Genomic DNA, 12,635 nt, shown 5'->3' with positions numbered 1-12,635 from the left:
TAAAGCAGCTTATATAAAAAAGATAAACATTTCTTTCTTTATACTCTTAGGTGTATTCTCTAGACAGATTATCTCTTCTTTGTCTTATATAATTTATGTAGGTGTAAAAGGTTAAATTTAAATACTATAGTCTAGATAAAACTTATATTTAGTAGACTACTTACTATAAAATTATTTTATAGTAAGATAAAACTTATCTTAGGCACTTATAGTAATAATAGATTATACATTATATAAGAAAAAGAACTAAAAAAAGAACTAAGAAAAAAACTATAAAAAATTTAAACATACTATAAGAAAAATAAAAGCTTAGTTACTACATCTATATAAATCTACTAAGCTAGATTAGAATTAATAAGCATTTTTTTACTAAAGTTAGTTTTAAGATTAATATTTTAAACTATGTTTTAATTACCTTAGTTAAATTAGATACTTTTATATTAAGCATATTATATAAAACCTTACTTACTAATTTTATGCTTTAATAGGTAACTTAAGTAAAGACAGTATAAGCTAAAAACTGTTCTAGATATAGTATTATGCTTTTACTTAAAGCTAAAGATAAACATCTAGATATAGTATTATATAATTCTAAAAGTTAGAGTAAGCTGCAGCTATGCTGTTAAATCTAAGTAAATCTAGTACCCTATTACACTACTAAAGCGTATTCTGTAGAAGGTAGGCATTTATATTCTAACTATTAACTCTTCTCTTAATTATATAAAGCTAATTAGCATTAAATAAAAAAGCCTAGTTCTAAACATAAGCTTTAAGATAGTAATAAAGTATAAAAGGCTTTTTAACTATGCTATTTAGACAGTTTTTCTGCCTTTAAATTAAATATGTGTTTTATAGTTATACAAAGCTATATAGTTTCTTATAAAGTATAAAAATATATATAGCATAAATAGTAAGCTAATTAGCTAAGCTATCTTTTAAAAAAAAGCCTTAAGTTTAAAAGTAGTAAAAGTAATCTTACTTAAAGTAAAATAAAGTAATAGGTATTATATAAAATACTAACTTACTAATAAAAAAAAAGCTTTTTAAAAGTTACTACTACTAAGCTTTAATCTACTAATTTAATATACTTATACTATAAAAGTAGCACTAATTAAATAAAAGCTTAGGCTTTATAAACTTTTAAAGCTAGTAATAAGCATTTACTAGCATAACTATCTCTGTCTCTTAATTAGATTATATAAAACATAGTTACTGCTTTATTTTTTTAAGTGTCTTAAAAAACTAGCAAAGGTAGCTAATAGTAGTGTAGGCAGAGATTCTAACATAAATCTATACAATGTATTGTAAGTACACGTTAATACATGTATAGATCTCTATGCTGTATAGTTTTAGCTTACTATAGCTATTAATAGACTAGATAAAGTTTAGGCTAGAAATAATATACTCTTTACAGTGTTGCTGCAGGTTGCGCTTACAGCGCTCTACTACCTTATAGTTTATTATATAATAAATGTAAAATAACTAGTCTTATGTAATAATATAGCTATGTTAATAAAAGTGTGTATAAAGATACTTTTACTTATACTTATTAATAACACTTTTTTTTAGCTTTTAACTAATAAGTTGTTATATAAGCTTATCTACTTACTAGCTTTATTTAATACTTTATACTCTTTTATATAATCTAAGCTTAAATTAAAGTTATATAAGCATATATTTTCTAATTTAGAAGCCTTTATTATATAGTATATAAAGTATATCTAAATTTTTAAGCCTAACTTTAAAAAATAGCACTTAGATCTAATTTTTAACTTTATTTTTAACCTTAGTAAGAAAGTGTTGCCTTACATTTTATATTTAAAACTGCTGCTTAATTATATAAGAAGTAACATAGACTTAAAACTCTTTAAAAAGGTAAGTAGCTATTTACATGTATGTAACACCTTTATAGAAAAGCCTAAGTAGATAGAGTTAGTACAGTTTAAGGTTAATCTTAGGATGTCCTCCTACATCGCCACTATATTAGTAAGCACTTGTACAATGTAACTATTTAGAAGACACTTACTAGGCATTATAAAATTAACATGTATAAACGTGTATAAAATAATTATAAAGTTGTAAGTAGCTAAAGGCTATAATTATGTGCAGAGTAAAGAATTTTTAAATTAGCGATTAGTTTTTTCCCTTCACTAGCTAACAGTCCGCCGTAATCGACTAGATCGTTGAAGATAATTAGAACCAGTGTCGGACAGTGCCGCGGCACCGGAAACGCCCGCCGAGCCGGATTTGACCCCTCTCCAAAAACAAAATTGGGCGACATTACTTATCCGCTTCAACGAAACGTTCAGGAGCACGCGCAATGCACACCTAGGCGTAGCCTATCCCGCAAATATAGGCGCATCATTATCGCGAGAATATAACCTCTCAGCTCTATAATTTCATTGCTCTACAATTTGACCCCAAGATGAAAGAAGGTCGACCAGCCAATAAGTGCTCATTTTCATCTGAGGTTCCCGCCCCCTGTAACGTCCAAAATGCACGGCGCGACGAGCGCTCAGCCCCAATTCATTTCTTCACCTTTTTACTCGAGCTCTTCAACTACTTCCTCTCCCAATGCGACCCCAAATTCGGGTAATATCCAGGATTCGAACTACTTCATAGCATCTTGTCCTTCGGAGATTTTCCAACATCGAGAACAGGAACTGGGCTCTTCCCTGCTTCTACCAGTTTTTGGATCCCGCAGAACATTCTCTTGCACATGCTCGGCGACTTACTTTGTAAATTTGCTTTTGCTTTGGAAGATATTCCCTACTTTTAATTATCCCTTCGTTTCGGCCTCCTTCCTTCTTCCTTCTCTGAATATGCGGGTCACTTCATTTTTTTCGTCTAGTGCTCTGGGGGTAGGGACAAGGGTGTTGGCGCAGAGTACATTCGAGCCATCCGGTTTCAATGTGGTGGATACCCTTATTGACTATGGCATTAACATTTTATCCATCCCAGCACTGGAGGGGTTAGTGGAACGAACTCCTACAAGCGCGTGCTCGATCGCCATAAGTACCATGTAACCGTACTTGGTATCTTTTCCTAGGGCTCTAACGGGCACCCCGCCATATTAGTGCAGCTCCCTGCGGATAATCTTTGGAAGCAGCAAGGTCATCATCCGACAGAGCTCTGCGTACGATGCTTTCACCAATGCGTATTGGTCAATCCAGCAGGCATCGGTAGATCCATACTGTATCTTCAAGCCCTCAAAAGCTGCGGAGGTATCCATTCTCGTCTTGCTGTCTCGCCTCACACAATGCCCATTTGCAGTAAAGAGCGGTGGCCATGCAGCCTTTGGTGGGGCATCTAGCATACAAGGTTGCATCACAGTGACGTTGGCGAATATTAACGACATTTTTCTCTCTTCTGACAAGAAGACTGTGTCCCTCGGCACTGGCAATACCTGGTATGATGTCTATACCAACCTCCAAAGCCAAGGAGACCTTGCCGTTATCGGAGGTCGAGTAAGAACAAGCACTAGCGTGTCCACAGTTATGCACTATGGCTAACATTTCCGCAGGTAGCAGCCATCGGCGTCGGTGGACTAACTCTTGGTGGAGGCATCTCCTTCTTCTCCAACACGTACGGATGGGCATGTGACAATGTTGCTTCTTTCGAAGTTGTGACCGCCTCCGGCATTATAGTCACTGCTAGTCCAACTTCATACTCCGACCTTTATTGGGCTCTTCGTGGTGGCGGTAACAACTTCGGTATCGTCACCAAGTTCACACTGGAAACTATCGCACAGGGTCAGATGTGGGGAGGAGGACGTCTGCACATTGAGACCGAGTTTCCAGCTGTCATCCAGGCCTTTTACAATCTAGGCAACAATGCGGCACAGGACACCAACACAGCTCATATCCTGTCATTTACATATGTCCAGAGTACCAAATTTGCCAGCGCCGACTTACAGTATGCGAAACCAGTGGCCAACGCATCAATCCTCGCCGAGTACATAGCCATTCCTGCCGTTTCAGATACAACCCGGATCCGCAGCCTCGCGGATCTAACAGTTCAGTTTAACGCCAGCAACCCCAACGGCCTTCGACAGACTTACTGGGCCGCGGCCTACAAGCTCGACAAAGATTTCACAACCTTCATCAAGGACGTCTTCTTCGAGTACATTACTGCCATCGCGGATGCGCCAGCTCTCATCCCCGCTGCTACTCTTCAGGTAATCAGTCTTCCGATGCTTCAAAAGATGACGGCAAAAGGGGGCAACCGGCTCGGCCTCAGCGCCTCAAGCGGTCCACTGCTCTTGCTCAACTTGAACATGATGTGGTCGAACAGTGCGGATGATGCTCGGATCTTGGAGGTGAACTCGAACATCATCGAACGCACTGTTGCCGAGGCGAAGAAGAGAGGCCTGAGCAACGAGTACATTTACATGAATTACGCCAGTCAGTTCCAGGCTGTGGTTCCGAGCTATGGCGCCACAAACCAACAGAAGCTGAAGACGATTGCCAACAAGTACGATCCAACTGCCGTCTCCCAGGAGCTTCAGCCAGGCTACTTCAAATTAGATGGCGCACCGGATGCGAATATACCTTGAGAGAGCATAGAAACGAAGAAGGGAAGTCGCGTGCTTAGGAATATACGTACTGCTTACTACTCACCTAATATATACCACAGGGATGCATTTACTGAACAATTAGAAGAGCGCTTGGCCTCCACGTGTGTTCTGGCCCTTGCATCTTATAAGGTCCCTTGTGGATATCCGATAACTTCCAGGCTTTAGTTGGCACTTCTTGAGGGATACGCACGCCAAGCCCCTTCTTCGGCAAGAAAAGCTCCGACAGCCAATCGACATTGTCACTTGATCGACCCGGTTTCACCGCCCGGCAAATTCAGCCACGGCCGCGTCTTGTTTTCAGCCTTTGAATGACGTATATAGTCGTGGCAAGCATCATCCATCACTACTGAGCGGACACTGCCAGCATATATTAACTCCGACACCATGCACACTTTTCCGCTGCAAACCTGCCTATTTTGCATCCTCATACAATTTCCTCCTAGTATTCTCTAAGCCTTGCATTCATCGATACCATGGCCTTCGCATATGTCCTCCCTCTTCGCGTCGTCCAAGGTGTCTTGACGATCATCGTGCTCGGTCTGACTGCATATGGTTAGTCTCCTCTCCCCAGCCTTCAGTAGGTACAATTATCAATATCTAACGCGCCCTTAGTCGTCGATGCGTGGAACGGCCCCTATAACTGGAACTGGTCTCCATCGAGCGTTAACTTTCTTCTCTTCACATCCGTGTGGACTCTCTTGGCCGTCGCATACCTCGTGATCACCCCCACGCGCTTCCCCGCACTGGCCCACAAGTGGGTTATCTGCGGGGTTGAGGCTGTGACCATGATCTTCTGGTTTGCGGGTTGGGTTGCTGTTGCCGCCCTTTGGGGCGATATTGGATGTGGTTCGCGATCGGGCGTATGTGGTGCTGGCACTGCTGCTATTGTGTTCGGGGCGATTGAATGGTATGATCTAATCAATCCCGTCAGTTTTCGAGTAGGAAGGAGAAGGCTAAAGTATGGCAGGCTCACGTTCGTGGCTACTACTGTTATGGCGGCCCTTCATATCCGCGAAACACCTCGAAGTGATACCAAGCATGACCCGAGGATGGAGATGCAGGGTGTTTAAGGCCCCGATTTGCGCGCAGGGGTAGCATCAATGTCAAGGATATTACTGACCGACGTGGCCAACCCGACTTCCTCTATTTCACTGTACTCCTTATAACCCTACATTATATTTCGTTTTGGTGTTAAATTGGTCCACCAGCGGCTGGCATTTTTGGATTCTGCGGGAATACCCTATCTAAGTATGGAATATTATCACTTTTTCCGAATACAGGCAACCTCTTCGCCAGTATTGTTTCTCTCATTTTCGTCTTGTTCAATGACCCGCGATGCCGCGAAATCGCTCATAATAGTCACTTCCTTTATTAGGTACTGATTAAACACCCCAGTTTTGCTTTCGATGTTATTCGATTCAGCAACAAGTGCGTCCACATCCTTACCAAGGACCGAACATCCTACACAGATTGCGTTTCAAATCTAGGCTAGCTTCACTCAATGAACGCGATGCGACTGGTCCTTGGTCGTGTCCAGGATCCACCACGTGTCTTTAACTAACTGGATGATAATTGCACAGTCTCCGCTTATCGAATAACGTCCTGGAAGGCTTTCAAATCATCCTGCTCTCCTGAGTGTTCGGCGCCCAGTCCCTTTAATGGTTGCGGCAAGTATTGCGCCATACGAAAGCATGCCACCGATTAATCTATCCCCCTGGAACCGTTGGAATTTATCCTATCTCTTGATGCAATGTTCCAACGCATAGCTGATAAGCTACCAAATCGCCCGCAACCACAACTACTGTTGTGGAGTATGCTAGGCCAGGTCCCCACCTTCATGGCCTTCTGTCCGACCGAATCACGCTACCAACTTTGCGACGTAAATCTAAACTTACGAGCCCGTTTCGTGGCGTCTCACAGATACTTGTGCTTTTAACGTTTCTATCTTACGCGACATTTTGAGTTTCTCAAGAGGCCAATTCGAAGCACGAATGAAGCTTTACACCGAGAGTATGGCCGGAAGATTGTTGGGCTCATGAGGCAAGGGCAATTAGGATTACGTGCCCAGTTTCCTTGTTTCTACGTGTACTTTCCTGGCATTGCCCCGCGCTGTCTGGGAGTGGCCCAAGGGTTACCTCTTCGTCTTTCCCTTCATATCATCGCCATTACTACAAAGGACAAAGCCAGTCGGGTATTGGCGCAAGGCGTTCCACCTGGCGTGCCTAAATTGTATCGTTCCCTCGCAGATCATGTCGACGTCTCCCACTCTACCCTCGACCATCGTGCACGAGGCCGTCACTTGATAGAAGAGAAAGCCTAAAACCAACAATACCTTGCCCTGTGGGAATAGGATGCCGTTGTTAAGTTTCTCTTACAAAATTCTAATCTTGGACAGCCTGTGTAGATAAAGTTTATAGCTTTACTAGCCCTCAGCGTTACCAGCTAGCCACCTAAGACAGATCGACCACTTAAGCTACAAGAGGAAAGCATGAGCGGTTCGTACATGTCCGTCCGTTTTCATATAGAAATCGACAGAATTTCTTAGAGAAAACGCACAGTCATGTATGAACGGTCCATGCTTCACTCTTGTACTAAGTAAGAACTGGACTCGGGCCTTTAAGAAACGTCATCCAGAAAACTAAGCGAGGAGAGCTGTGGTGGAAAGGTAGATTAATTTCATTAAGGTAACAGCGCTTAATATACCGTATAATAATTAATAAATATTATGAAGACCCCATCTTACTAAAATAGCTTCTTTTTAAGGGTATAGAGGTCTATAAGTATACCCATTTTGCTACAATTATGAAGAAGAAATACTTTTACTATGTAGGTGCTAAGAAGCATCTTCTTATAAAGAAACACTGCTGGGATTAATTATAGTAGGACTATACCCATAAGAATTAGAGTACTTAGCAGTAGGTACGTGAAACATAGATAAATGAGTTCTTAATTGCCTGTAAGACATTTTAGGAGGTGTATATAATTTAACGTTACTAGGCAAAGAAGAAGTACCTACCTATTGTCACGAGCGGGTTTGAGCTCGGCCGGACGTGTGCTTGTGGGTCTGGAATAGACAAAGAATAATTAGATAAAAGCAGCCAGGCTAAGCTGGATGCGTCCATCCTTAGCTGGGTGCGTCTATCCTAAACTTAGATGGACAAAGAATGGGCAGCTAAATGCAGCATATTATAGGCTAAAGAAGTAGCATGTATATAAACAGTAACAAATCTTTCCCTTGGAGGGTAGAAATTTGTAAAGGTTAGAATCTATATTAGCGGATTTGTTAATTAATTCCCCTATCAAGTTTAACGTGTTATCTAGTTTGTTACACGCCATATGAAGGGCTAGGCCTATGAGGGACCCGCAAGCGGACCAGATCAAGGATCTGGATGGAACCCGGCATCAGAGGGGAACATCCCATCTCACTCATAAATATCAACTATGCAAGCTAAATCCTTGTTGATTCAACTTTTATATGCCTTTTGGCTGTCGTTTACCGCATATAGTCGTGCCTATGATCCTATGGATCTGAGCACCCGTTACATGACACCTAGCTATCACATACTTAAATTTTGAGGTTATTCTATGTATAATATAAACCTGTATAATAAGCCACAGCGAAAAAGATTTGTATAGCAATAAAGAAGAATTAAGACAACATTAGCAGTAAACTCTACTAGAAGAAGATGATACTTACAAGTCTAAAAAGATTTATAAATTAGTAACTAGCAATATGTCACGGTTATGTTCTGGCTATCCAACCCCTGAGTACCCTAAGAGCTTAGCACAGGGTATATAGGCTCCTCAGCCTCCGGACCTCTGTCTCCAACCCTAAGGTTTACTCTCGTTACACCCCCCTATCCTGCATTCACCCTCTGTGCCTCGTGCTTCCTGCTCGATACCTCTCACATTATAGTTCTTATTTTTATAAACTATAGAGTTTTATCTTATAGGGTAAGAAAAACTTTAGCTCTACACAACAAGCTTAAGATTCTATGTATAGAGAATCTCAAAGTATTGCATTAGCAGACTGTTTCTAGAAACAGCTAAAAAAAAAATTATTCTGCTAATACGCAGAGAAGAAGCAGGCTAAACTTACTCTATTGTTTGCAGTTACGGAGCTCTCCATGCGCTAGCCACCAACACTCCTTTGACCCACTGCTGCCTAGCTACGCCACATGCTGCAGCCTAGCGCTATTGGTGGCCTTAAGTCACATGATGGGTTCATCTAGTACTATATAAACCCGTAGTTGCCCTCCTTTAGCAATACAATCCAGTTCCTCATGCCTCTGGTGCTCCACATAGGTTCACATCCATCTAAATTTTCAAAGTTTGTAATAAATATAAGGGAGCGCTGCATAGCTATAATACAAGCGGAAGAATGCTAAACAAAGTACTAGTGGGTCTCTGTTTCTATATAATTAACATTAAATCTGTCACGAGCAGATTTGATCTTAGCCGGGTGCGTGTTTGTGGGACTAGAATGGACAAAGAATGATCAGCCGAAAACAACCAGGCTCGAGCTTGACCGGATGCCTCCATAATTAACTTAAATGGACAAAGAATGGACAGCCGAATGCAGCAAGGCATATGACAAAGAAGTAGTATGTATATAACAACAGCGAAACTCTATCTAGAAGGGCAGCGATTTGTTTAAGGTTGAGAGGTCCTCAAGCTTGGAGTCTGAATTCGTACAATGAATTCACTCACCAAAGAGCAAGTTCAGGCTGCCTTCCAGTGTATTGCACACTTCAAATTGACAATATCGTTAATTAAGAGCATTAAATCTAGCCCCTAAGTAGCGATAACAGGGAGAGAGATGACCTGTACACGAGCCCCCTTGCAGAGCCTGAGTAGTGCCACATGTGGGTCAGCCTTCGTCAATACTCATCAATCATGAGGCTTTTCGGCCGACTCACGTTGCACACGCTCTGATTAGTCTCTGCGGATAATTGATAATCCGCTACCAAAATTGCCTGACCTTGAAAACGATTGTTCACAACCCCGCACCTCAGAAACATCTCTGCACCTGAGAAGCACCAAGCCTCAACTAAATAAAAAAAAAAGAGCCCAGCGACTATCCTTTTACCCTACTTTGAAGCGCAAGGCGCCTTGACGCCGTTAGAAGGATGAAAATATCCAGTACATGCCTTGTGCTGTTGACCGCCAGGGTTTACGGGGTAACTGCGACAGGTATTTCCTCCTAATAACTTTATTGTTATTGACGGTAACATGAGTACTAAAGTAGTGCCAAATACCGCTAGCGTTAACCCTAGCGGGGGTGGCCGTATCTTGACCCCCCAAAACAATTACAATGGCTGGGTCAATCCTGAAGACTTGGCTCCTATGCCACAGTGCATCGCACAACAGGATCAATCCACCTGGTTGAGTGCCATGACGAAATGTACCGGCAAACTATGCACCTCGCACTTTGGATTCATCTGCACCCACCACCAATGGTTGACTCAGCTCAGCTGTCTCAGCACCGGATTCTCCTCTGATGTTATCAAAGGTTATTTCCCGTACTGTGGTAGATCAGTACTCGCCAAAGCGCAGTTGTATCAGTGGATTCGTAACGTTACCGGCCGAACGTGGCTTGTCGATGTCGGCGACACGAACGGGCTGGAAAATCTCTCCCCGGCCTCCCTGACTGAAGGATATGCGGCCGTCAGCGTGATTCACAAGGCACCAACATGCCTAACGAGCTCGATTTCTGCTCTATCGATGGAGCGATTTCAGCATGTAATGGCCTCTTGTAGCTTCACGAGCACTACCCAACATACCGGAAACGCTGCTCGTCCTTGGGAATATAATGAATCCCTACTGTCCATGACCGCTCTAGGTTTCGAAACTGTAGGTTACAATCTCACCCGGCGTAGCATCGGATATGGCGAATACTTTGATAAAGGATGCTTCTGCAGCACCTTCACCATGGATCCGAAACAGGACCCCTGTTCAGGGCCGGAGCAGATAGACTCCACGAGGGAGCGGCTATGGATGAATGCCACTTGTGGGCCGAAATCACTACCTAAAAACTGGACGGACAAACTCAAAACGACAGAATTCGCGTATATCCCCACCGAAGACTGGCACTGGCCCATGTGTGTCACAGATATGCCGAAGCAGGTGACCGAGCTTACCGACCAATGTGCAACCGATGCTTGTGAGCTCGACTCTAGCGGCTACTGCAAGGTGCTCAAGCGCTCAGTAGACAGGGATTGCTTCTGCCGAAACATTAGCTACGATTCCTGTGGAGGTTCATGCCAGATTTTCGAGACCCGAATAGACTTCGTAAAGTGGCTCCACGATCTTTGTGGCAGTATGCGGGACTGGCACGGTCTGCCAGATAATTGGCGCCAGTTAGCTGCACCTACCCCCCTCGACATGATTCCATGGCGATGGACTATCAAACCATCCAACGAGTCAAACACTCCCCCTATCATCCGTTTGGGATCTATCAAGGCAACAGAAAAATGTCCCTCAAATAGGTGGAAGCTCGGAACCTTTGCTCTAGTCAATATGGCTACTTTTCTTGCTGCATTTCTTAGTCAGAGAACTGGAATACGTCGAATCGTACGCGGCTTTCTATGGCAACCGCACCAATGGTGTTGGTTTTCCAGAGGGATTTTAATTGCAGTTCTCCAACTGCTTGCAAACTGGTTCAATGCGTTTCTTGTCCAGAAAACCCTTGGTTATGAGGACGTTCCGGTTATTCAGCTGATGCTCCTCTGGTGCTCAATGCCTCGGCTTGCTTGGCTAGCGACTTTGCTGATTGGTTTACAACCCTTTGAAGCAATAGATTTCTCCACAGCCGCGTCTTCTTTCTTTGTAGAAATGATCCTCCAGGGTTTTTCATCATATTACATGATTATAACCGTCAATTATGGCCGAGAACACAACTTCTACCTTGGAGGGTTGGAAAGCGCAGAGAGAGGAAGATCGGCAAAAATCATGTATGCTGGAGCACTCCTGTGGCTTATCACCATTAGCGTGGCGTTCGTTCGGTTTTTGCAAGCTACACGCAAGATGAATAGGGTGACTGGATCTGGAAGCTTTGATTTGCTAAAGCGGCAGAGAAGCAAGCAGACAATATCTAACATTGCGGAGAAGGTGATGGCCCAGTTGAATGAGCATTTCTCATGGTTAGGGGAGAAGAATTGGGTACATTATTGGGAGGACAAGAGTAGGGATTCAGAAGAAACATTTTTGATCAGTAGCGAGAGGGGAAATTACACGGTGTATGGGACTCTCCCTGTTCAAAGCCAAAATAGCCGAGTTTCCCGGAAAGCATTTGCGAATCTATATGCGGTCACGACCATAAGCATGCCCCTTCTTTGGGTTGCGCAATGGCTCTTTTGGGGTGGATTTGTTGGTCTCAGTTCGGAAGAGTACGTACCCATGCGCATACTTGTCCCATGTTAGCTAACTAGATTCAGGTTCTGTCCCCCTAAGCTTGGGGTCCTCGCGGCTGTCTGGATTGCCTTCTCATTGGGAGGCGCTACGTTTGGAGCTACTTTATAAATGTACATAAATGTACATAGCTCACAAGTGGCTAGAGCACCTTATCATACAGTATGTCTAGTACTATCTTAACCGCATTCCTGCGTGTTTTAGTGAGGACAAATCGATGACTTTACCCTACGATCAACCCGGCTCGTGTCTAGGATGCAAACAGTGGCGAGTGCCTGCAGACCCTCAGTATCAGCAAAGCACTCTTTTGTATATCATTTACTGCTAATGGTTTTTATCGCCACACTCAAATTGGCGCTCTCGTTATTAATGCGTCTAATGCATCATTAGTTTCAAATATAATGCATAGTTTCACGGAATCCTTAAAATCCTATATATCAAGGCGTGGCTTCGAGCTTAGAGGGAGCTTGGATAACAAGTACTTTGGAGAACCTAGTGGGGCTACCCTCAGGGAGTCAGGGTATCGGCCGTGTTATCGAAAACAATCAGAATCGACATTGGATCTAGAAAGCTATAGATGTGCAATGTGAGCTGGACAAGAGAACTTAAGTTAGAAAGTTTCTACTAAGGCAATAATTATTTCCTTGTC

The 12,635-nt window shown here is 42.8% G+C and overlaps 4 protein-coding genes across 4 annotated transcripts; all 4 read left to right on the top strand.

The window, feature by feature from the left end:
* Positions 1-2,822: 2,822 nt before the first annotated feature.
* BDR25DRAFT_386503 (FAD binding domain-containing protein) lies at positions 2,823-4,572 on the top strand (the record flags this gene model as incomplete). Its single annotated transcript, XM_033698008.1, has 3 exons — positions 2,823-3,022; positions 3,083-3,467; positions 3,524-4,572. 3 exons carry the CDS (start codon positions 2,823-2,825, stop codon positions 4,553-4,555), a joined length of 1,617 nt encoding a protein of 538 aa, XP_033550516.1. The 3' UTR covers positions 4,556-4,572.
* Positions 4,573-4,935: 363 nt separating this feature from the next.
* Positions 4,936-5,960, top strand: BDR25DRAFT_256492 (uncharacterized protein). Its single transcript, XM_033686413.1, has 3 exons — positions 4,936-5,128; positions 5,189-5,483; positions 5,544-5,960. Exons 1-3 carry the CDS (start codon positions 5,050-5,052, stop codon positions 5,644-5,646), a joined length of 477 nt encoding a protein of 158 aa, XP_033550515.1. The 5' UTR covers positions 4,936-5,049; the 3' UTR covers positions 5,647-5,960.
* A 651-nt stretch (positions 5,961-6,611) lies between these two features.
* Positions 6,612-6,896, top strand: BDR25DRAFT_216834 (uncharacterized protein; the record flags this gene model as incomplete). The annotated part of the gene is made up of 1 exon (XM_033684886.1): positions 6,612-6,896. The coding sequence occupies one exon, from the start codon at positions 6,612-6,614 to the stop codon at positions 6,894-6,896; it is 285 nt and encodes a 94-aa protein (XP_033550514.1).
* A 2,701-nt stretch (positions 6,897-9,597) lies between these two features.
* On the top strand, positions 9,598-12,425 carry BDR25DRAFT_332525 (uncharacterized protein). Its single transcript, XM_033692757.1, has 3 exons — positions 9,598-9,769; positions 9,822-11,964; positions 12,013-12,425. Exons 1-3 carry the CDS (start codon positions 9,706-9,708, stop codon positions 12,095-12,097), a joined length of 2,292 nt encoding a protein of 763 aa, XP_033550513.1. The 5' UTR covers positions 9,598-9,705; the 3' UTR covers positions 12,098-12,425.
* The last annotated feature ends 210 nt before the right edge of the window (positions 12,426-12,635 follow it).

This window comes from Lindgomyces ingoldianus, assembly GCF_010093535.1.
Source record: "Lindgomyces ingoldianus strain ATCC 200398 unplaced genomic scaffold BDR25scaffold_8, whole genome shotgun sequence".
Classification (NCBI taxonomy): Eukaryota; Fungi; Ascomycota; class Dothideomycetes; order Pleosporales; family Lindgomycetaceae; genus Lindgomyces; species Lindgomyces ingoldianus.
Note: the sequence above shows the minus strand (reverse complement) of the source record. Positions and strands in the feature narration are given on the sequence as shown.